The sequence below is a fragment of the Eublepharis macularius genome, chromosome 4 (assembly GCF_028583425.1).
Source record: "Eublepharis macularius isolate TG4126 chromosome 4, MPM_Emac_v1.0, whole genome shotgun sequence".
Classification (NCBI taxonomy): domain Eukaryota; kingdom Metazoa; phylum Chordata; class Lepidosauria; order Squamata; family Eublepharidae; genus Eublepharis; species Eublepharis macularius.
The window spans coordinates 125,756,819-125,781,850 of record NC_072793.1 but is presented as its reverse complement, the minus strand read 5'-3'; the positions used below and the strand labels follow the sequence as shown (position 1 = coordinate 125,781,850).

Here is a 25,032-nt window from a genome sequence, read left to right as displayed (position 1 = left end):
TCACCGTCACCCTAGTGCAGGCAGGCAACATGATTATTGGAATTCCTCCTTCCCCCCGTAGACCTATGTTTTCTCTATAAGTTTTTCTTTTGCTGTGGGGGCAAGTAGGATTGCCTTAGAAAGGGTGGAGTAGGCCAGTGCCTTGAAGGGGGCTTGACTTAAGCTTGATGTGGAGAATTTAAAAAAAAAATGTTTCAGCAGAGGTTAGATTGGGGGGCACATTTCAGTAGGATGCAGAAACCTGAAGAGAGAACTAGATTGTTTGTTATGTTGGTGGCATCTGTGAAGTAGCTGATGTTTCATAGGGATACACATTTGTTATTTGACTCAGAGAAAGAGCCCCAAAAGGCTGTGACTGAAATCTTCCAGGCTTTTATCAAGTTCAATTGATCAAACAAACCACTTGCAGCCTGCCCCATGGTATTTTCCCCCATAGTGATGACTATAAACAATTGTTCAAGTGCGCTGATGGGGGTGGTGGAGACAAACCAGTGCCACAGTGCTGAAGTGCTTCGCACCAGCCAACCTGTGTCTTCCCTCCAAGAGACTTCCATTCCAGACCAGTCCAGTACCTTTCCTTATATTTTTTTCAGTCAACAGCTTTCCTCTTCACATTCCCCCAACACATTCCCCCTTAGGCAGAGTGGAGTCAGCGCTCCTCCCATTGCAAGGATTGATTACCGGGAGACCATACCATTATCCGTATAGCACTAAAAAAAAAAGCAGTCATGTGCACATTCCCCCATCCCTCCAATGGAATTAATTAGGTGATATAAGTTGGTAGGAGGCCATGCTGTTGAGGAAACAAGAATGCTGCTGGCCCAGTGTCTGCCTGCCTGCTGCTGTGCAGTAAAAACCAAAACAAAGAAACTCACATTTTTTCAGTAGAAGACTGTTTGTTGTAGCTGAGTTTTCTGGATTTGGTTCAGCATTCAAGAAGCCATTTTAATTAAATGAAACAGCAATTTTCAGGTGTATTTCCTGCCAATATCTCCCACTACCCTTTCATTGTTCATTCCTTTAACTGGTATTCTACTTCTTCCAGCATCTGTGTCTTCTGATAGGCAGAATGTGTTCAGTACTTATTGGGCTCAGTTATGTTTGGGGTTTTCTTCTTTCTTAATTCATCTTGTTTCTGGGTGGACCCGTTTGATGCTCTGTTGATTGGTATGAAAACATCCCTGTGTGTGGGTGGGGGTAGTTTTGAATTTCCTGCATTGTACAGGGGGTTGGACTAGATGACCCTGGAGGTCCCTTTCAACTCTCTGATTCTATAAATAAATTACACAACAACATAATTATGAGTGATTGCAAAATGATTAATGTTCCTCTAGCATATTCTGGCAGACTGATGATTCTTGCCTGTTCATGCCCAGTTTCTTTGAATGGGACTAAGAGTGGATAAGCTAACCTCAAGGGTCACAAGCTCACATTCTTGTCAGTCCTGTTATCAGTCCTGTTGTCAGACAACTGGCATTTAATGCCCATATATTTTAGCTAATCATTTTCCAATATATTTGCAGTTTCAGACAATTCTGTTTTTTTAATTCCTCCATGCATTGGAATATGCTGTTAAAGTGGTGTGTTTTGGGTTGTGCTAAAGAGCCTGCGTGGCATGGTGTTTAGAGTGTCAGGCTAGTATCAGAGCCACCCATGTTTGAATCTTCACTTGCTGAGTGATGTTGGGCCAATCTACCTCACAGGATGGTTGTATGGATAAAATGGAGGACAGGAGACTGATGTAAGCTGTTTTGAGCCTCTAGTTGTGGAGAAAAATGGGGTATCAAAATCAATATACATAAAATAAAGAACTTAACATCACAAAACCAGTTCAACACATGAAAACTGATGGATGATGAGAAGGAGTTTAACTGTTGGTAACTTTCTTCTTTTAAAGTGACTGCAAACTGGCTATGGCATTGGCAAGTTTTATATCTTAGTCTAAGATTTAAAAAAGATACAGCTTGATGTGCATATCCAACTACAAGCATATTTAATTTATGATCTCTCTCTTTAAAGTTAATGGATTCTTCAGAAGTATTTTAATAGTACAGGTATTTTTGCTGACTGATGTTTTCTTGTAATTCAGATCTTAAATGAGTTTTCTCCTCTGTATGTCTCTCTCTGTGTGTTTGTGCATGTCTGTCTGCCATCCCTTTATTCAACTATCCCAAGATTCTCCCCACCACCACCCCCTTTGGTAACTTCTTCAATTCTTTTCACCTCTAAGCACTTCTTTTCTGAAATTTGGTTTTATAGCATTATTAGACTTTCTTTAATTACACATTTCCCAAATACTACTTTGTCTCAATCAATAGAGGAAGGATTTTTATATCTGGCGAAGTCACTGGTGCGTGTGAGTTATATGCTCAAATTCCTCTGAGGGGAATAATTGCCCAATCTAAGTCATTATGCATCCTATTAAAAACACAAAATGGACATGTGTTTTGAGGCAGTTCATCCATCATACTATAAAGCAGAAGTAGCAGAGTTTACGGGAGCCTGTTGAGTTAAGAGAAAGAAGTAAATAAGAGCGCACTTGACCATCTTGCTATTGTATGGCAGCAAGGACTAGACAGTGCTCTATTGCTGAAGTCTCTCCTCCTATAACTCTCCTGTGCTAGTTCTCAGGAACTCATTTGAGATGTGATGTCAGGAGATCCAACTAATTTCTGCTGCTGCTAGGAAGAGAGTGTGTGTGTGTCAGATTATGGCCATGGTATGAGAGGAGGAGGGGCTGACCCTTTCACTGTGCCATTTCCTTGACCTTCGTTGCACATACCCTCCCTCCCTGGAGCTCCATTTACTGGTGTGGAGCCTGCAAATTGTCCTCATGGCTTTAATAGCAGATTCAGGGACTGGATGAGGTTCAAAAAATGGTGCAGGGGAAGGGTGAACCCCCCCCCCCATTCCTCAAAACCGTGGCCCTTATTCGAATTGGGCAACATTGCAGCTCCTGTTTGCACTTTAAAAAATTGTGAGAGCATCGTTTGTCTGAAGTGTTTGACCACCGGTGCTTAGAAAAATTCTTAAACTGTGGTTTGATACAGTGATCAGTACAAAGATGGCTAGCAGGCCAATTTATTGCTCTAAACAGAGGTGTTGTGAGGTTCATTAATGCAATTATTGGAAAAGATGAGATGAGTTGCCCAGGCAACCAATAACAACACAAAGGGAGGGGTAGTGCAATTTACGGTTTATTACAGTGATTCAAGGGACATTTACATTTCTGTTGCTAAGATACTTAGTACTTATTTGTAATAATGTTCTAATTTCAGAACATTTTCTAAAATGAATGTAAAAATATGTAAATAAAGAGAAATCTTAATTGGGGGCAAGATAAGAGATGTTTGGTTTCAGTGAAGTCTTTAGCAGATATGGAGCCTCTCAGTCTCACATTTGTTTACACTTTGATCAAGGATCACACATGGGCTGTTATAAAGTTTTTTTAAAAATATCTTGGGATTATCATCATCATCATCATCATCATCATTATTTACTTGGAAAATGTTATATCCTGCACTTATCAACAATTGCAAGCTCTCTAAACACAAGATATTGGCTTGGATCCATCGAAGCATTTTGCAATGGAAAGATTTCCACTTGCAGCATTCAACTTTCTCACCTCCTGCTGTAGTCCAAAATGCTGCTCCAGCATTCTGTAAGGAATTTTGAACTGTAGTGGGAGGGAGAGTGAGAAAGTCACACGGTGCACAGAAATCATTCTGTTGGGATCAACCCATTGTATACTATCAAATACAAATATAATAACAATAATATTCAATTTATATACCACCCTTCAGGACAGCTTAACGCCCACTCTGAGCAGTTTATAAAGTATGCTATTATTATTCCCACAACAAAACACCCTGTGAGGTGGGTAGGGCTGAGAGAACTCCTAGAAGCTGTGACTGACCCAAGGTCACCCAGCTGGCTTGAAGTGGAAGCGTGAGGACTCAAACCCAGTTCTCCAGATTAGAGTCCTGCATTCTTAACCACTACACCAACTATTGAATGTATGGATTTTAAAACATATAGTTTGTATTATACCCTTCTTCCAAGTTGTTCAGGCAGCTTGCTTTGTCTCCCCTTTCCTCATTTTATCTTCTGAAAAACCCTATAAAGTAAGTTAGGCTGGGAGATAGTAGTGACTGTGCCCAATATTACATGCAGAGTGAAGATCTGAACCCAGGTCTCTACAATAGCTAGTCCAAGAGGCTTACCATAACACCACAAATATCTTCAGTCAATCAAAAACAGAAATACAAATTCAGAATGTCTGAGGGCCAAGCTACACATGACGAATGACACTTGAACGGCAAGTGGATTGAGTGGAGGGCAAGTGAACAGGGAGAAATACACTTGCTGTTCAAGTTAATAAATTTTTGCCTTCCAGATGAACAGGTGAGGGGAAGACATTTTACTATCACCAGGAACCTCAACTGAAAAGGTTCTTTCTCTAGCAGTTCATCACAGTTCTAAGGGAGGGGATCAGAGCAGGGTCTCCTGTGTGCATGTTATGTGCCATCAAATTGCTTCCAGTTTATGGCAACCTTATAAATTAATGACCTCCCTAAAATCCTATCATTAACATCCTTGCTCAGATCTTGCAAGCTTGAAGCTGTGGCTTCCTATACTGAATCAAGCCATCTCATTTTGGGTCTTCTTTTTTTCCTACAGCCTTCTACCTTTATTGTCATTTCCAGTGAGTCTTGTCTTCTCATGATGTAACCAAAGAATGATAGCCTCAGTTTTGTTAATTTAGCTTCTAGAGAGAATTCAGGCTTGATTTGATCTAAAATCCACTTATGTGTCTTTTTCATTGTCCGTAGCATCTGTAAAACTCTTCCAGCAACATGAATTAACTTTTTTCCAGACAGCTTTCATTGTCCAGCATTCACATCCATACATGGTAATAGGGAATACCATAGTATGGATTATCTTCATTTTGGTCCCCAGCAATACATCCTTACTTTAAGGAATTTTTCTGTTTCCTTCATGGCTGCTCTCTGTTTCTTTCATGGCTGCTCTTCCAAGTCTCAATCTTCTTCTGATTTCTTCGTTGCAGTCTCCCTTTTGGTTGATGATTGAAAAAAAGAATAGAAAATCTTTAACAATTTAAATTTTTTCATTGTCAACCTTAAAATTGTGTAATTCCTCAGTAGTTGTTACTTATGTCTTCTTAATGTTCAGCTGTAATCCTGCTTTCGCACTTTCTCCTTTAACTTTTATTAGTGTCATCTGCATATCTCAGATTTTTAATGTTCCTTCCACCTATTTTACTCCACCTTCTTCTAGATCTAATCCAGCTTTCCTTATGATATGCTCTGCATAGAGGTTGAACAGGTAGGGAGATAATATACATCTTTGTCTGACACCTTTGCCAATTGGAAACCATTCTGTTTCCCCATATTCTGTCCTAACAGTAGTTTCTTGTCCAGACTAGTACAGGTTGCACATCAAAACAATCAGACATTGTGGCACACTTATTTATTTTAACACCATCCATAGCTTTTCATGATCCACATAGTCAAAAGCTTTGCTGTAATCTATAAAACACAGACTGATTATTTTCTGAAATTCTCTGGTGTGGTCAATTAACCAATCGTAGATTTGCAATATGATCTTTAGTGCTTGAACATCTAGAATTTCTCATTCAGTAAATGATGAGAGCCCTTGTTGTAGAATCTTGAGCATCACTTTGCTTGAGTGGGAAATGAATGCAATGGTCTGATAGCATCACCATTTTCAGTATTGGAATGTAGACTGTTTCCTGTCTATGGGCTATTTCCCCCCATATTTGTTGACATATACTTGTTAACATTTTGATGGACCCAGTTTCTGTAGCTTGAAATAGTTCTGTTGATATCACAGCTACTTGAGGTGATTTGCTGCCCAGTAGCTACCCTTCAAGGATTCCTGTGTCCCCCATCACCACTGGAACTATTGAATTCTCTTTTGCTGATGTGACTGTTGATTCCTAAAGGAGGTAGATGCATCTTAGTCTTGTGTCTCAGTATTAGCCCTATGTAGGGTATCCTACAAAGCTTTTAATTGATGGGTAGGTGTGTCCAGCAGTAAGCCTACTTCAGGTACCTTGATTTTGACTTGTGTGTTTATTTGATTTAAATACTGTTGTACCCCACTTTTCTCCCTGAAAGGATCCATAGTGGCTTATAACTATTAAATACAATATTAAGCTGGTCCAGGATTCAGTGGCTGACTCATACAAAGGCACAGGTTGCAAGCTACAATCAAAGAGTCCTTCTATTCATACCCAAGGGCTCATGTCTCTGGTCACTCTCAAGCTTTAAAGTATGTGGAAAGGAAGGGAAAACATGCTCAGCAAGATGGTACAGATGGAAAAGATTGATTCCTTCCAATCTATCAGCCATATATAACATAAGTGATTAACTTCAAGTAAATTAAACCTTTAAATTAAAAATCAGATTACTTCGTAATGGGTGTGGTGCTCAAGACGATTCCATTTTGTTTTAAACTATAAGCTCTCAAATAAAAATCAGAGTTGTTTTCCTAGGGCCAGATAATTGGGCTTAAGTTCTTAAAATAGCTTAGGGTGCTAAAAGGAAAGCAAACCATTCTGTTTCAGGACTTGAGGCAAATAAAATCCAACTGGAAGCCCCTGAGTGAAGAGAAAGGACAGTAGCTTGCCAATGAGAACTTAATTTGGCTAATAAGAACTAATAGGGTTAAATGAATACTAATTGACTACTGAGCCGTCCTTCACTCCCTCTGATTTAATTTGTATTTGAGGAGGAATGTCACAGAACAGTCTGTAAGAGTGCCCTATTGAATTAGATTTTAACAAACGTTTTCTACAAATTGTATACCTTGTTTAAAACTAATAAGCTTTGTTTTGGAAAGTGTGTTAATTATTCATGCCTGCTTCAAGCAAATTAGGTTCTTGCTAGTTCTGTCAAAGCTTGATTTGGAAATTGTTCAGTTATCAGCATGCAATATAGCCTTTTGGGCGTATACAGCTATATCTAAATTAAATATCATTAAGTCTACTTAGAATGAATAATTTAAACTGTTCCAATAAATAAACTCTTCTAAAATGTCTTAGTTTCTACTAAGATGGTATCTTCCTCTGTGATCCTTCCTCCCTGTGGGGTAGTACCCCTTGGGGTAGTATAGTGAGTTGGTCCATGCAACATACACGTCTATATTTTCAGGATAAATATAATCCCAACATGCCACTTGGTTTACAGCAAGATTTGGAGATGGGGGGGGGGCAGTATAATGGAGAAGAGCATTTGAATTGATGCTTACATGTTCTAAGGGCCAAGCTACACATGACGAATGACACTTGAACGGCAAGTGGATTGAGTGGAGGGCAAGTGAACAGGGAGAAATACACTTGCTGTTCAAGTGTCATTCGTCATGTGTAGCTTGGCCCTAAAAGTGTCCTTTTGCCTTCCAGATGAACAGGTGAGGGGAACTGTGGAGCACAATGGGGTGATATTCTCTGCTTCCAGATCCAATTACCCTAGACTTCTTAGCCTCATGAGTCTGGCACTTTTGAGTGAACTGTCATGGATCACCAACTCTAAGAAGCGACCTGTATTTTTCCCTAACTATCTTGGCAGTAACATGATTTCTTGGCCTTATTTTTGATGAAACTGTAGAGGGTCCTGAGTTGACCACAGTGTATTTTGCTAAATGGCTATACTGATGGTGGCATCTTACTTGGTGCTTTGCACTAGAGAAAAATGGAGCTCTACAAACTTTTCAGAATTGCATCCAAATTACATTTGTTTCCTTTAACCTAACTGCTGTCTTATGCCATTTTGTAGGCTTGTATCTGTGTGCATTGCTTTTGCTGACAGCACAGTCATGCAAACTTAGGTCCTCATGGGGTTTGGAAAGTGTGATTTTTGTAAAAATTCTGCAATTGTCTAGTATACCCAAGGATTTACTGTGGGAAATTGTTCCAGCCTGTTAAATTACCCAGTTTCTGCCTCATTCCTGCCCCCTGCAGGTCCATCAACATGTGGGACACTTTGAAAACCAAGAGCATGATACCCTAGTGCCCATCAGTTGTGAAGGGCAAATGCATTTTGTTTGTTGGTTTATGGCAGTGTGTTTCTTCTAAAAAAGAGATGCTAGACTCGTGATGTTTGCTGCTTTAGGATCCCAAATCTACTGGCTGAAAGAGGTGCCGGTACTGTGGAAAGGGGTACCATCGGGGGGGGGGAACCCTGATTTATATCATTTATAGTCCACCTTTCTCACTGAGATTCAAGATGGATTATGTAGTGTAAGTCAAATACATTCAATAGGATGGGACATCCAGTAAACAGAGCAATAGGTTTTGGATTGAAGGAATCAAATGTGAAACAAACCTGAAACAAAGCATAAGCATTTAAAACACAACTGTTAAACAAAGTAGAAATTAGGTAGTAGGGAGAGTGGGAATCCTCCTGTCCTTTTCAGGCATGCTATTCTATGAGGTGGGTGCCACGACAGAGAATGCATGCGTATGGGCCTGTTTGCAGAGTGGCATCTGCAGAAAGTACTGCTCAGAAGTCATTTTTGCATCTGGATTTTTTATTCTAACTTGATTCAAAATGTATTGTCGAAGGCTTTCACGGCCGGAGAACGATGGTTGTTGGGGGTTTTCCGGGCTGTATTGCCGTGGTCTTGGCATTGTAGTTCCTGACGTTTCGCCAGCAGCTGTGGCTGGCATCTTCAGAGGTGTAGCACCAAAAGACAGAGATCTCTGTCTTTTGGTGCTACACCTCTGAAGATGCCAGCCACAGCTGCTGGCGAAACGTCAGGAACTACAATGCCAAGACCACGGCAATACAGCCCGGAAAACCCCCAACAACCATTGATTCAAAATGTCTTGAGAGATGTGTCTTATATCTATCCCATGGATGATAAGGATTTGAAATAGAAAAACACTTGTAGTGAACAGATGTTGTAACATTTTAGGTGACTGTGCAATCGCTGCTTTCTCTACAGTATTATTCCCATAGCGTCATCCTCAAGAAGACCTCTTAATTGGCAAACTTGTCTGAAGATTTATTTTGTAAAGGAAGGGATATACTCCACTGTTTGTGCTGCCTCCATCTTTCTGGCTTCTAGTGAGTAAAGTGTCACTTCCATTACAAATAATGCAGGGATGTTCTGGAGGTAATCTGCACCAGGATATTCTGATTCCCTTCCTTTTTTGGCATCGCAGCTCCCATGATCATCCTCATATTGCAGTTATGTTACATGTAGGAATGCCATGAACTTCACTGTGGATAAACGTACCATATTCAGTGGGGAGCATTTGTGTTGAGCTGATCACAGAATTACTTGGCTGGTAGGGCAAATATCTCATAGTCCTTGTGAATAGGTTGGCAGCTCCACAGTAGCTTTTTTGCTACTAGCCATGCTATTTTGATTGATCTCTGGGCATAATTTAACAGGCAGACCCATCATCGTGGTATACCACGTTGTTCTGGATGTGGAGGGAAGAGTAGGGTTGCCAGATGACTTCCCCCACAAAACAAGACAGAGGCCCTGGCACTTACCTTTTTTATGCCTTCACACATGCGCTTTCAGCCCTAGCATGTTGACGTCATTTCCAGAAGTGATGTCATTGCTGGTGCACAAGAGGCCAGGTGGGCTGGCTGACCAGCTGGCTACTCCCCATGGAGCACAGGAGGCTGGGCGAGCAGGCCAGCCACTCCCTCCTGTGTGCAGGAGCCCGCTATCCCAGCAGATAGAAAATCAGGCTGGCCAGCCCGGCACGCAGGTGTCCAGTATTTTAACTCTGTTTCCCCCAGACAGTTCAACAAAACCAAACTGTCTAGAGGGAAAGCCAGACACCTGGCAACCCTAGGGAAGAGTGCTAGTGGGTATCCTGTAGCATCATGGATATGCTAATTAGGTGAGGGTGTACACTGATCCAGAAGCTGCGTCCACTGCAACACTGCTGTGTGAGCTGGTTCTATGCTACTTGTTCCCAGTTATGTATCACTGAGAAGATGAAGTGATCACAACCATCCTGGAGTTGTACTGCAAATCTCTGCCCATTTGGACATTAACACCACTGTTTAGTCCAGGGTGTTGTTTCCATTGTTTAGGAGGAGGGTGGTATTTCCTTGAGTGGCATGTGTTTTGTTTGCTTCCTAACACAATACCACAACCTGGTTCATCTAGTGTCATGGAAAAGGGAGCCAGTGTTTGTTTTCCTGGAAAAGGGAGATATAGTGTGGGAGGAGGAACAGTGTCTTGATCAGTGTTGAATTTTTTTAATTAGCATAAATGAAGAGAATTGTCCACACTTAAAATGTCATTAACCATGCAGTGGGAGGAGATGGAATCCCCCTGTGCATGAACAGAGAGAGACTCAAAGTAGAAGACAGTTGGGGGAGGAGGTTCCAGTCCTGAAATGGAGCCATAATTGGAAGGAATTAATTTGGGGGGGGGGGGTCCAGTGCAGAAATGGAGCCCTCGGTATTCAGTAAACATTCATTGGAAAGAGGGATCTTTCTTCTGAAGAATGGGAAGAAATACATACTTTCCACCACAGAAACCAAGCCCCCAAATGGGAAACAATTCATGGAGGGTGGGGGCTGTTCACAGTATAAAAATGGAGTTGTACAAAGAGAAAAATTTGTACTGTTAAGTGATGCACAGCAATGGGGAGGGTCAGCTGTCATATGTTGAACGGAAGCCCAAAATTAACAGAAAAGATATAAACTAGACACTTGGGTGGAGATCTTTCCATTGCAGGAACTGAACTTCCAATTGTGAAAAAAAATCTTAGTGTGAAAGCAGTCACGGGGAAACAACTCCCATGCTCATTTACTAAACTGTGCATGTGTGACATAGCACTCATGTGTGAAGACTAATTGTACATGCATGCTGTTGTGCTAGGCATGCATCCACCCAGTGAATTTAGACAGGCTTGGTGAACCTGCAGGAGCTTCTGCATATTTAGTTACATGTATCCTATTATTCGTGTAATCAAAATATTGTATGTATTTGTTAGTTTAACAAAATATTGTATGTATTTGTTAGATTAACAAAATTTATATCCTGCCTTTCTGCCCCCATAAGGGCCACCAAGGCAGCTGTCCTGGTTACAGACTCACACAGCCAACAGGCAGGGGGAAGTTCCCAAGTTGTCAGAGCAGGACAAATCACGGTTCCAAGATTCAGTCACAGATTAGACAACAGTCACAGCTTTGAGTACAAAGGGGATATTCCAGAATCAAGTCCACAATAACAGACCAAGGTCAGATACAAGCAAATCAGTTCCAAACACAAGCAGTAAGGTCAGTAGTAAGCAGACGTGTTGCTTCCACACAGCCACTCCCTTCTCTGTTGTTTGTAAGCCTCATGCTGCTCAGCCGCTTGTGCTGCATCATGCACCTGCCAAATGTCTCAGTCCTGCTCCTGCAAGCACTCATCATCACTGTTGATGCTGGGCCAGTGCGGTGCTGCTAGCCTGGCACTGCAGCTTCTGGCTTGGAGGGCTCTCCTTGCCCTCCTCTGATGATGCTCCCGAGGCTCTGGTGATGAAGGGGGAGGGCTTGCCAATGCCTGACTCTCTGTTGCCAGCCCAGGGCTGGGAAATTGAGGGACCGATGGGCTAGGACCTGGCTGTGGATCTATGTCTGAGCCTCCAGAGACTGCAGTGCCATGCATCTGAGTCAGGTTTGCCAGCTGCCTCTTCCTCAGAAGAGTCCTCTGTGTCCCTCTGCTCTGCTGGGCTGGGCTGGGCTGGCCCATGACAGCAGCTAACAAATCAGAACATACATACTAAAATCACATTATTAACCCATTAAAATCAATCAAAACGCACCATGAAAACAGTTAAAACTGGAGCATAAAAATATACAAAGACATGAAATAACAAAACATTTAAAACAAAACGTTAGAACAGGCAAATCACCTTGTGAAGATAGTTCTAGAGTTCTGGTGCCACCAATGAGAAGGCCTACTCCCAGCTTGCCACCTGTCTAATCTCAGAAATTGGGGGTACCCAAAGCAGTGCCTCTGAAGATGACTGTCATGGTTGGGTAGGTTTGTAAGGGAGTAGGTGGTCATTCAATTAGGTTGGTCCCAATCCATATGGCAATTTAAAGATCAACACCAACACCTTGAATTGTGCCCAGAAACAAATGGGGAGGAAGTATAGATGGGCCATGACTGAAGTGACATGGTTCCCGCAACCCACTCCAATCAACATCCAGGTTGCAGCATTCTGAAGAAACTGAAGTTTCCAAACACTTTTCAAGAGCAGATCCATACTGCACATAGGAGCAATCTAATCTAGATGTAACCAGGGCATGCACCACTGGGATAGTTGAAATATTGTGTTAATCGTAGCTAAACATGTAAGCTCTCATTATATGCTAGTGACCTGTTAGATAAAGCATCTGCATAACAAAGTACCAGTAATATATTACTGAGTTGCTTGTCTAACCTTAACCACCAGTATCTTGGCAGGAATAAAATACGTATTTGGGGAGTCATAGAAAAGTTGTCAAAATAGAGTAGGTGCTTCTCTGTGATTGTAAGTGATATTCATTGACTTGGGAGCCTTCCCCTCATTCCAGAAGCTCAAAGGCTGACTAATGTTCAGGAGTGGTGGGGAGAGACAACCCTACATGCTCAGAAATAATCTGGTAATTTGAAAAGATTATAGTTGTAGATTTAATATTAAATACTTATATCTGATATTATTTGTGTGTGTTTGAGAGTGGCACACGGTAGCCATGTGGTTCTTTTGGCTGATGGTAAATGAAAATATGGCTCTTTCTGAGCCGCAAAGTGGTTACCACTGCTTTAAAATATGGAAGTGAGAGTCACATTCTTTCATACCCAACATTTCCATGTGTTTGAAAAGGAAATGCGTCTTAATTAAACATTCAATTGAGTTAAAAGCCGCATCTGTCATATTTAGTGCTCTGCGCTGCTCAGTGGTTGAATGTTTTGTCAGCGCTCCCAAAAAGCTATACCAGATTTCTAAGGACAAAATTAAACAAGCCATTAGAAATCAGGGCTCAGATAGCCCTCTTTTAAATGACTAATAAAAACAGTTGTATGTTAGGTCAATAGCACCCTGGGGAATTTACATCAGGCAATAGTGCAGAGGGGAAAAAGGCTTCACCGCCACTCGCTTGTGCCTTGGTTCTGATCCTATTTGCTCCCTTTCCCAGCTGCTCTCTAAAAAGGTTTTATTTATTCAATTTATTTATTTATTCAATTTATATACCACCCATCCCCAGGGGCTCTAAAAGATGGAAGATCCAGTCTGTAGCATCTCATCTACTTGTGCTCTAAGCTTAGTGATGAATGAGGATGGGACTTACTTGCCCCATTTTGAGCTACATGTGTTAGAGTTGCCAGCTGAGCACTGGCATCTGGCAGACAGTTGCAGGGGGCAGGGACCTACTTGGTCTGCTTGATACAATGACATCATTTTCAGTGTGATCCAGAAGTGATACCATTGCATCGGTGTGATGCCTTAGGATTTGCCCAAGTGCATTTTGAGTGCATTTTAATGCTGTTTGCCAATGTAATGACATCGTGTCAAGTTCCTGCCAGAACCGACATCATGGTACTGGTACAATGCCTAATCATCCCCCCCTCCCAAATTCCCCCCACTAACTGGTTGAACTGCAGCAGTAGCCTTTCCCCCATGCTACAATCTTAGGCCAAATTGGGCCCCTTTGATCTCTTTAACAGCAATCTCCTACATATGCTGTGTGGGGGAAACAGTCATGTCCAGGGAACCCAGAGTTAAAAATTGAAACATGTAGCTTGGCTGTAGGATTGCTCAGCAGTATAGTCTTCATATTTTCTTATGAAATGTTACTCAGCATGCTTGGGTAAATGGAGCATGTTCATTAGCAGCAATTGAAGCACTTTGTCCATCTGTTGGCTGCAACTGGAATCAGATCTCAGCACTATAGAAAATGTGAACAATTAGGGGAAAGAGGATCAGAGGCTGTGCAGTATGTTTCTTTCCCCCAAAACAAAGCTAAATCATATGGAGAAATACAGTATTGTTGCACCAGCCCCAGTTTTCATTTGCTCCACATCAAAAAGCAAGTTATTTGTTGTGTGTTAAACTCATTTAGATCATGGAATGAGATACATGAAGAAAGACATCATTTTTCTTCAAGACATTGTATTTCTTATCAAGTATAGTACAATGGAAGTCCAAAGAGTAAACTTTAAAAAAATCTTTTTCTATATCAGTTTTTGTGTACAGGATGCAAAACTTTGTTCTTGGATGCCATTCTGAAAGAGTAGTGCTTGTACTTCAGTTCGGTGAACTAACTACTGATAGTTCTCAATGTCAGTCTTTCATGACATTTTAAATGCAAGGGCATTACCTCTGCTGAAGATTGTTCTGTGGACTTTCAGCATCCTGAGCTGAGCTTTGATATCGTGTCTCTCTTTTGAAATAGCAAGTAGAAAACCTGGGGAGGCTTTAATTATCTCCGACATCAAGAAGGGGAGCGTGGCACACAGGTGAGTAAAGTTAGCCAGTTCTCCACTAGTAAATCTTCCTTAATAGAAAAGTTTAAATTCTGCTTACCACAAGGTTTGCAGGGATGCTCAATTCAGATGTATGGTTAACTCTCAGAAACCAGTACTGTGAGACAATGTTTTCCAATTCTCTTGACATTTATAGCTGTTTGCATCTTTTTCTTCTGAACGTAGTAACGTGTAGCAGAAGTGGTTTCATGCATACAGTCCACATAGTTGGTTGTGACTTTTTATCTGCAGTGTTAGATTTAATAGAGTTAAACAAGCAGCGGGCACATTGCTTGGGGGGTGGTCCCCATGTCTCTATAAATTCTCAGGGGCTTCAGCAGGCTGGCTTTTCCCCTTCCCTCTTATAATGAAAAGGATGTTGACTTCTGGGATTTGCCCTACCCCAACAAGCCCACCTGATTCCACTATGAGTGCTTGTTTCATTCATACTCTGTTACGTAGCAATAGAACATACAAGTTTTAAAAAAATTTGTTGGGTCTCTGCTAGCCAATAGTTGCATGCTATCCCCTTATAAATATAGTAAGGCTGAGTAGGGCAGCCTGCCACTAAGAACAGTAGGCTCTGGTGACCCGTTGTGATTTGGCCTAGCTCTTGTACAGAGATAACTGGTACTGAAAATGTCATCCTTCACCTTTACTTGCCTATAAGATAGTGTGTAATTGCAAGATTTTCTGAACTTTTGGGGGTACTCAATCCAAAACACTGAAAAAGTATTTAGTTTTTCACCAGTTGGGGAATACCATTCAAAAACGAAGAACATTCTTACATTGAACATTAGTTATTTGAATCAGTGCAGAGTTTATATAAAAACATTTATTTCCCCACACTGCATTTTCATGCATTAGACTGGGAAGATTCTCTTGTATGTAAGAAAAGAGATACTACCAACATTTCTCCAGCCATCTTGGGAAAGAAGAAAACCTTTCTCTCTCTGGAATATGCTAAACAGAAGTGTACTCTTTTTATACCTTGGTACAGAACTGGCACCTTAGAGCCTGGGGACAAGCTGTTAGCCATTGACAATATCCGACTTGACAACTGCTCAATGGAAGATGCGGTACAGATTTTAAAGCAGTGTGAAGAGCTGGTCAAACTGAAGATCAGAAAGGATGAGGACAACTCTGGTATAAATCTATAAATCCAACTGTCAGTAGACCATTTAAGAACATATCTTAATAGTAATGGTAAAGTTGCGGGACAAGCTAAGAACCATTATTTATGTAATTACTATATATGTACCTGTATGTGTGCACATGTGCACTCTTTGGTGTGCAGAAATGTATACAAAGGCGCTGATTCACAGAGAATTTGTCTGACCATTATGAGAATACTGGAAAATATGGGTCATTTGGTTTGATTCAGCAAGGATGCTCTTATATTTTTGTTCAAAGGCAGGAACTTTTTTGCTGGCCAATACTCTGAGTTGGCACTTAGGGATGGAACATTTCTGTAATCTTTTTAATGTCATTCCTCTCCCCCCACCTCCCCAAACAGATGAACAAGAAACAACTGGTGCCATCATCTACACAGTGGAACTGAAGAGATATGGTGGGCCCTTGGGAATAACCATTTCAGGGACAGAGGAACCTTTCGATCCAATCGTCATCTCAGGCCTGACAAAACGAGGACTGGCAGAAAGGTGAGATTACAGCTGCACCCTGTGGTGATAGCAATATGAGCATAAGCCGTTGATCAGGTTTTCTGGGTCAGAATGAAGTTAGTCAGAGCTGTGTAAGAGACTGCAAAGTAGCTTCCTAATGGTTTTTCTGCATAACTGCTTTATTATACAGGTACACGTGCATATTTGTTTCTTGTTTGTTGCACATAATCTTGTGAAGATGTGAAGACTGTTAGTTGTTGAAGGCAAATCACATTTTGCTAAGTCTTGAAGTGCAATATTGCATTCTTTGGTGGGCGTGGGGGGAAGGATGTGCTTTCCCCTGATGTCACATATGAAGCTGCCTCATACCGACTCAGACTGTTGGCCTATCTAGACCCGAGAGCTTCAGAGAGAGGTGCTTGCTATCTGATATCCCCCAACTGGAGTGGCAAGGGATTGCACTTGGGATCTTCTGCATGCAACTGGGCTGCAGACTCTATTATAATACATTCTAGTACACTAACTGCTATTGTGGATGCATATACAAAATGGTGGTACAAATTTACAAGCATTAATTGGATTCTTTGTGTGTTTATTACCAATGGGGAGCCTATGAGGATAGTAATGTTTGAAGTGTCTGACCACATAGCCATTGGGTCTACACCCCAAGTAGCTAGCAGAGAAGCCATTTATTCCAAAGGAAATCTTAGATAGATTTGCATCCTCCTGAGACTAAATTCTCTAGACATGCCAGTTTGTTGTTGTTGTTGTTGTTTAATTCAATTTATATTCCACCCTTCCCGCAACAGCAGGCTCAGGGCAGATTACATACAATATAATACATTAAAATATATATTCTTTAAAATACAGATAAAACCACATAAATATTTAAAACAGTATAGCAGCACTTCTCAAGAAAATCCACCACCCAATCATCTCCACAGATGTTTAACAGAAGGCTGGGTGGTAGATACATCTGGTAGGGAGGGCACATTTTCCTCTATTCGGCCGGTGGGGAGAGCTTAGCCAGCGTCAACCGTATGCCTGGCTGAACAGCTCCGTCTTGCAGGCCCAGCGGAAAGATAACAAATCCGGCTGGGCCCTGGTCTCTTTAGACAGAGTGTTCCACCAGGTTGGAGCCAGGACTGAAAAGGCCCTGGCTCTGGTCGGTGCTAGGCGGGCCTCCCTGGGGCCAGGGATCATGAACAGCTGTTTATCGCTGGATCAAAGTGTCCTCTGGGGCTCATATAGGGAGGGGCAGTCCTGCAGATACGTTGGTCTCAGTCCTCATAGGGCTTTATAGGTTAATACCAAAACCTTGAATCTGATTCAGTACTCCACTGGTAACCAATGCAGCTGGTGCAGTACCGGTGTTATGTGTGCATTAGAAGGCATTCTGGTGATGATGCGCCTCTGCACTTTGGACCAGTTGCAACCGCTGGATCAGGTTCAAGGGTTGCCCTGTATAGAGCATGTTACAGTAGTCTAACCTAGAGGTGACCATTGCCTGGACCACTGTAGTTAAGTCATGGGCCAGGAGATAGAGAGCGAGCTGGCTGATCCGTCGGAGATGGAGAAAAGAGGACGTGGCAACTGCTGCAACCTGGGCCTCCATTTTTAAGGAGATATCCAGGATCACCCCCAGGCTCCTAACTCTCAGAGCTGGTGTAAGCATGGCCCCATTGAGTGTAGAAAGCCGGGGTCCCAAATCCACGCCCCCACGACCCACGTACAGAATCTCAGTCTTCGAGGGGTTTAATTTCAGCTGCCTCTGCAGATGCATGGGTTTCCAGTTGGAGGGGGGGCGGTATGTGAGAGCACACATGGACAATGTTATGGAAATAAGGGAAAAGACCATGGAATGCAAGCAGTACAGTGTGTGATGACATGATGCAAAATGCAAATATAATTAAGTACAGAGACCATTTACAACACAGTCAAATTCCTCCTCATTCATTTGAAGAAATAGCCTCTAGTTTAGAAAACGTTTTGTTTTTTTGGGTAGTCTTTAAGACTCCTTCCTTTTTGCTTGCTTTTTCTGCAAAAGACACATCTGCTTCTCTGGATATAGAAGATGGTCTGGGACATAGACAGAGGGAATGAGACTCATTTGATTCTCCTGGACCTCTCAATGGCTTTTGCTACCATCAGTTATGGTACTGGACCACCTTTTGGAGTTGGGGTCAAGAGGCAGGGTTTTGCAGTGGTTTTGGACCTACCTGGAGTGTAGGTTTAGAAAGTAGTGCTGGAGGACTGCTGCTCAGCCCCTTGATCTCTGGCCTGTGGGGTCCCACAAGTTTCTATCCTGTCCCCCTTTTCTCCTTAACATCTACATGAAGCTGCTGGGAGAGTTCATCTGGAGATTTGAATTGGGTTGCTATGAATATGTGAATGACACTCCACTCTATATCATGCTTCCAACTGATTCCAGAGAGGCTGTAAAAACCCTGAACTGGTAATTGGAGGCAGTCATGGAGTGGATGAGGGCTAATAAACTGAAGATTAATCCTGACAAGACAGAAGTGCTACTGGTGATCAGAAGGTCTGACCTGGGAATGGGATTCAAGGTGCCGCCATTTGCAAGTGGAGCTGCATTGAAGAAAGAGTTTTGTAGTCTGGGATGCTCTTGGACCCATGCCTACTACTGGATAAGCAACTAGCAGCTGTGGCCAGGAATGCCTTTTACTGGCTTCAACTGGTTATCCTGGCAGTAAAGATCTATCCACTGTGGTGCATGCCCTAGTTATATCTGGATTAGATTACTGCATTGCAATATTCTCTTCATGGGACTGCCCTTGAAAAGTGTTCAGATACTTCAATTGGTGCAGAATGCTGCAGCCAGGATGTTGACTAGAGTGGGTCATAGTGCTCATATCACTCCAGTCTTGACCTGTGTGCACTGACTCCCAGTTTGCAAGGTACTGTGCAAGGTAATGCCGAGGTACTGTTGTAACTTTCAGTGCCCTATATGGATCAACAGACCTTAACAACCACCTGCTTCCTTATGAAACTACCTAGCCACTACAGTCGTCTTCGAGGGCCCTGCTTCAAGATCCCCTGCCTTAGCAGGCAGCAACTTGGGAGACGGCCTTCTTGTGGCACCAAAACTCTGGCAGTCTCTCCCCAGGGAGATTCATCTGTCCCATTCCGTTGCCATCTTCTGCCACTGGGTGAAGACTTCTTTGTTTTGCTTGCCAGTCTTTCAGTGGTCCCTCCTTCTTGCCCAATGCTTTCAATTGTAGTTTTTGTTTTTTGTGTACTTTAGCCCTGGTTTTAATTGTTTCACCAATGGGTTTTGGATGGGTTTTAATTATTTTAAAATGTGATTTTGTTGTGTATGTTTTAATTTGTTAGCCTCCTTGGTATCCCTTGTAAGGGCAGAAAGGTGAGATATAAATTTTGTAAAATAAAAACCAATAAAACACATCATACAGCTCTCTAGGAACCAGTTCCTCAATCTGTTGAAGTAACCTGCTAAATTCTGAGTCAGTGTACTAAGACTGATCAAATGGAATTAATTTACTAGAATAGGCCACTGTGCTGAGGAACATTGCTTGCACAGCCTCCATTATGCTATATGATGTTTTGGCAATATCATTTTTGTAACATCATTGTGGGTTTGGGATTAAACAGGCTGAAATTATAGCTAGGGATTCATTCATTTCAACATTCAGTTGGGAAAAAACTTCTTTGATATACCATTCATATAGAAAGTCACTGAACTGGGGTGAAAAAATATGATTCTGAATCCAACTGATCATTTGCTCCATTTAAAATCAAAAGAATTAAACATACATGAGTACCATAGAATAGCAGCCTAAGGTTGTATGCATTTATTACATTTTACTGACAATGCCTCTATAAATTTTAATTGAAGCACTTGTACTCCTTGAATAAGTAGACTTGTTTTAATATCATTTTTCCTACTGACTACAATAATCATAGCATTGTATATAAATTAAGCAAACATGGATAGTTCTCAGGATCATTGGAACAGCCTTATTTTGATTGGCACTTTTCAGTAAAATTGCTGGTCATGCCCAGTAGCTGCAATTTTTTTCCTTGTCTTCAGAACTGGAGCCATACATGTAGGAGACCGGATATTAGCTATTAATAATGTAAGCCTTAAGGGGAAGCCACTGAGCGAAGCCATTCATCTTCTCCAAATGGCTGGAGAGACTGTAACGCTAAAGATCAAGAAACAAACTGAAAGTAAGTTCTCAGTCTTTTTCTTTTCTTTCTAACATTATCATATGGCAGTTAGCAAACTGGAGCTGAAATGAGGATAGATCATTGGAGCAGGAGAGACATTATTTCTGTGCTGGGGTATGGCGGAAAATGTTTACATGTATGCCTATTGAGGTGATCCAGTCAGATCAATAAAAGACTTTATACTTTTAAAGTCAAGAACAAAATACGCTAATGAATAATGATTGTGTCTCCTTTCTATAGTACCAGATTTATTCTTTTTAACACCAATGCTATACAGGACCACTAGGTAGAAAATTGAAAATTGTGATTGTTTCATTGTGGGTTCTCTGTATAGATCTGCAAGTGTATTCCCAAGTACACATTTGAAATGCAGTTTTGAAGTGCTGACTTCATTTTTGAGCTGTCTGCTAAAAAAGAAAGAAGGAATTTTTTCAACCCTATATTCAGAACTGTCAATCTAGACAAATTCTCTTCCTCGCATAGTATTTTTCTCCTTCAGTACTGTTCAAGGACTTCTAATTTGAATGCAACGTTACATTTGTAAAAAAATTGCTGAAAATCTAACTTTCTTGTCAGTCAAACACTGTGCCTCAAGATCTGAAGCTATGAAATTCCCTTCATTTTAAAATTCTAAGACAACAGCCTTTCTTGCCATACCAAGGATCTCAGCCTTAATCATGATACCTTGAAAGGAATAAGGTTCCCTTTCAAGTACCGACTTCTGTTCTAGTGTAAATTTGAGGAATGTATCTCTCTCCTTCCAGACTTTGATTTAATGAAGACAATTTAGGCAGTATTGCACCTTCTTCCCATCTCCCATCTTTTTAGTGTTAAAAATTTCTGGTCTAGTGGAAAAGGAAGTGGATGAAGACAGTTTCCAGTTGCTACTAAAAGCAGAAGCCACCACCACTACAATGATCATATATAGAAAGCATGAATCTGGTATTTCAAGGCCCAAAATTTGGAAGCAGTTCTGATGAGTTTACTGAGTTAGATGTTGGCATAGAAGCATGTTCAGATGACGTAGATTTGCATCTGCTTGTCAAGTTTATGTGGATACCTTTCAGCTTTTCTTAGGGTTGCCAGGGGCCAAAATAAGGGTGCATGAGGCAGAGGCCAGCAGAGTACTTACCTCCTGTGTGCATGTTTTACATGTGTGCCCTCCCACACTCCCCCGTTCTACTAAACTGTCTTCAGTGCGTCTGTGTTTCCTCCCTTGTGCTGGAAAATGTTGTTTTCCAGCACAAGGGAGAAAACATTGGAGCACTGAATCCAGTTCAGCAGGAAGTGGGGGGAACACACTGATGTATTTCTCCTCCCATGCCTTCCTCCCCTCCCTGCTGGCCAGGTAAGCGGGGCGGGGGGGGGGGGTAGCAAGCCTAGCTTGTGGAGCCTAAGGATGTGGATAAAATCCTTGGAGAGATGAGGCCTACCACGTGAGTTCTTGACCTTTGCCCTCCCTGGCAGATAAAAGCTGCCAAAAGGGGACTGGCCAAGTGGATAAGAGAAGTGGTAAATGATTCCCTGAATGTGGGTGTTGTGCTGCCCATGCTCAAGGAGGCAGTGATTGGACCTGTTTTGAAAATGCCCTCTTTGAGCCCTGCTAAGATGGGAGGAACATCCAGCCAGTCACTAATCTTCCATTCTTGGGCAAGGTGCTGGAGTGGGTGGTTGTTTCTGAGCTCCAGGGACCTCTGGAAGAGACTTGGACCCGTTTCAGTCTGGCTTCAAGCCAGGATTTGGAATGACGATTGTTTTGGTCACCTTGGTTGATGACCTCCACCAAGAACTAGACAGGAAAAATGTGACACTCGGCGACAGTATCTTGCTGAGCCGCCTCTAGGCTTTGAGACTAAGGAGCACTGTGTTACAGTGGTTTGAGTCCTATCTGGGAGGTCAGTCTCTGAAGGTAGTGCTGAGAGATTCCTGCTGTGCCCCTTGGCCTTTGGGGTTCTGCAAAGTTCAATCTTATCCCTCATGCTATTTAGATTTCTTTTCCGCCTAATTCCAAGGATGTTATTGATGGTCTGAACCAATACTTTGAGCCAGTAATGGGTCGGATGAGGGCGAACAATTTAAAACTGAATCCTGACAAGACAGGTTCTCGGGTTAATAGAAAGGCAGACCAGGAACTCGAGATCTCTACTATCTTGGATGGGATTATGCATCCCTTGAAAAGTCAGGTTCACAGTTTGGGAGTGCTGCTTGACACAGCAGTCACCTGCAGTGGTTTGGAGTGCTTTTGCCCAGTACTTCAATGTGCTCTACTTGGGGCTGCCTTTGAAAAGTGTTCAGAAGCTGCTGCTAGTGTAGAATGCTGTGGCTAGACTGCTGGTTGAGGCCAGATACTAATGCACTCCTCAGTACAATTGAAGGTGTTGTTTCTGGCCTTTAAAACCCTACATTGCTTGGGACTGGGGTATCCATAGGATCTTCTCCCATATTTTCCTGCCCAGGGATGAAGATCACAGGGAGAGGCCCTCCCGACTGTCCCATCAGCTAAAGAAGCCCAGTTGGTGGATACATGAGAAGAGGGCCTTTTCAGTGGCAGTCCCACAGTTATGGAACAGCATCCCCAGGGAGGTGCACTTGGCTCTCTCACTGCTAATCTTCAGGAGGCAGCTGAAGACATTTTTATTTAGGACTGCTTTTAATTAACTTTGGCTCTATGCTTTATTTAGCAGTCTTAATTTAAACTGTTTTTAACTGTGTTTTTTGCATTTTAGTTATATTGCAAGCTGCCTTGAAATCCTGCAAAGCAGAATGGCAGCTAATAAATGTTTTAAATAATTAACAGTGCAATCCTAAGATTTACTCTAGACTGGAGTAACTCTTCTTAGGACTGCACTATAAATATTTTGATAATTCAAAATCTGAATGGTCTAAATTTAGAATTCCACAGCTATTTCGAGTTAATCATCATGAACAATTTGATTTTTTTTATTGAATTGTTTTTCTCAGATAATATTGAGGTAAAAGAGTACATTTCTAGGGAATACTTGCTTAAGTGTTCAGTAAAGAATAACTCCCCTCTAGCCTGAAATCTGAAAACCGTTTACCTGAAAATAAGCCTGGTTTCAGTGAAACTTACTAGCCCAAGCCAACTACAGTTAGGATCATCTCAATACTATCCATAAGGTGCTGTAAGAGAAATAGTGATTGCATGATTTTATGCATGTGGAATTGCTTTCCCTACCCTTAAATTAAGGAGAAGACCTGGCCCTTGTCTGAGAGAACACCTTCATGTGCTTTGGAGGCACAAAGTTTAGTCCTGAACCCTGAAAAACATCTGCCAAGCATTCTTTGGGCATACCTTGCAAAGTGCCAGAAAGCCTATGTAGCATTTTGTACTTACGATGTGCTTTTCTTTGGGTTCCAGGAATTTATCCAAAAAAGTCCACGAGTATGAATGAAGTAAGTGACCCAGAAGATGATCTGACTGACTCTCAGAAAACTAGTAAACTTTCTGAGATTTATTCTGCCACAATCCCCAGTGTGGACAGCGCAATGGAATCCTGGGATGGTTCTGGCATTGATGCAGGTTATGGAAGCCAGGGTGAGTTCCTCTTCCTTTTACAGTGCCAATTTCTGGGTCTGTAGGAGGAGACCCCCAGCTTGTCCCTGGACTGAGCCTTTTGGAGAGAATACGTCAGCCCCAACTTATTCCATGATGAATCTCTGGGGGCTAACTTATTTCTGAGGAGGCAAAGCACATTGCCATGTAGCAAGGCAATAAAGTATTAAATTGGGAGATAATCATAATTATTAGCCACTAGCGAGTAGGCAATAGGACATGTTGTGTTGCAGGAAATGGCAGTATGTTGTATGATCAATGCATGATTATCAGCACAGGGGGGAATGAAGCCCTACCTATAAAGTCTAGCTATGTGTGCCTCTGTTGGTTTAAACAGAGTTCCTACTTTCAGTTCATTTCTGTAACTTCTTTGAGGCTTTTCTGTGGTGGTATCTTATCTCTGGGACTCCTTCCCCAAATACAATTCCTTGGCCAAATGTTTTGCTATCGTTTAGGCGCCAGGTGGAAGTGTGTTTTGTTTGCCCAAGCCTTTACTGGCACTTGGCTAAATGTTTTTATGCTGCTGTATTCACTGGGCTCTAGCCTTCAAGAGCAAGTTGACCATGGCTCCGTTTTTGTGGCAAGAGCCCTACTAAGCTCTTTCCAACCTCTCAGGGAGCCTCTCAATGGCTGGTGAATGTTTAAAGATCTTAGTCTTATTAATCAAACCAAATGAAAATTTGAAATAGAAATGTTTGTGCCCTGTATGTGCCCCAGAGAGCACTTTGTTCAACCAGAAAACATCTACTGGTGGTCCCTGCCCCTAGGGAGGCTCGGCTGGCCTCTATCAGGGCCAGGGCCTTTTCAGTCCTGGCCCCAACCTGGTGGAACTCTCTGTCTGAGGACACTTGGGCCCGCCAGGATCTTGTATCATTTAGGCGGGCCTGTAAGACAGATGTTCTGCCAGGCATATGGTGGAGGCTAATTTTAGCCCATCATTGCTGAGCCTTCCACTGGTCTCCCTCTACAAGGGGTATGGAGAGTCCAGTCCCGCTGGTTGCCCCAAAAGGGGCACAGTATTTTATCTGTTTTTTAATTGATTTAAAGTTGTATTTTAATCAATGTAGCACCTTGCCCTGAGCCTGGTTGTGGGGAGGGTGGGTTAAAAAT

The 25,032-nt window shown here is 42.1% G+C and overlaps 1 protein-coding gene across 1 annotated transcript in view; it reads left to right on the top strand.

Annotated features, from left to right (window-relative positions):
- GRIP2 (glutamate receptor interacting protein 2) overlaps window positions 1–25,032 on the top strand; it is a 150,405-nt gene that overhangs the window by 110,556 nt on the left and 14,817 nt on the right. Inside the window, exons 17-21 of the mRNA XM_054976398.1 lie at window positions 14,445–14,508; window positions 15,515–15,660; window positions 16,031–16,175; window positions 20,209–20,348; window positions 23,728–23,904. Coding sequence (XP_054832373.1) covers window positions 14,445–14,508; window positions 15,515–15,660; window positions 16,031–16,175; window positions 20,209–20,348; window positions 23,728–23,904 — 672 coding nt within the window. The remainder of the gene's footprint in view (window positions 1–14,444; window positions 14,509–15,514; window positions 15,661–16,030; window positions 16,176–20,208; window positions 20,349–23,727; window positions 23,905–25,032) is intronic.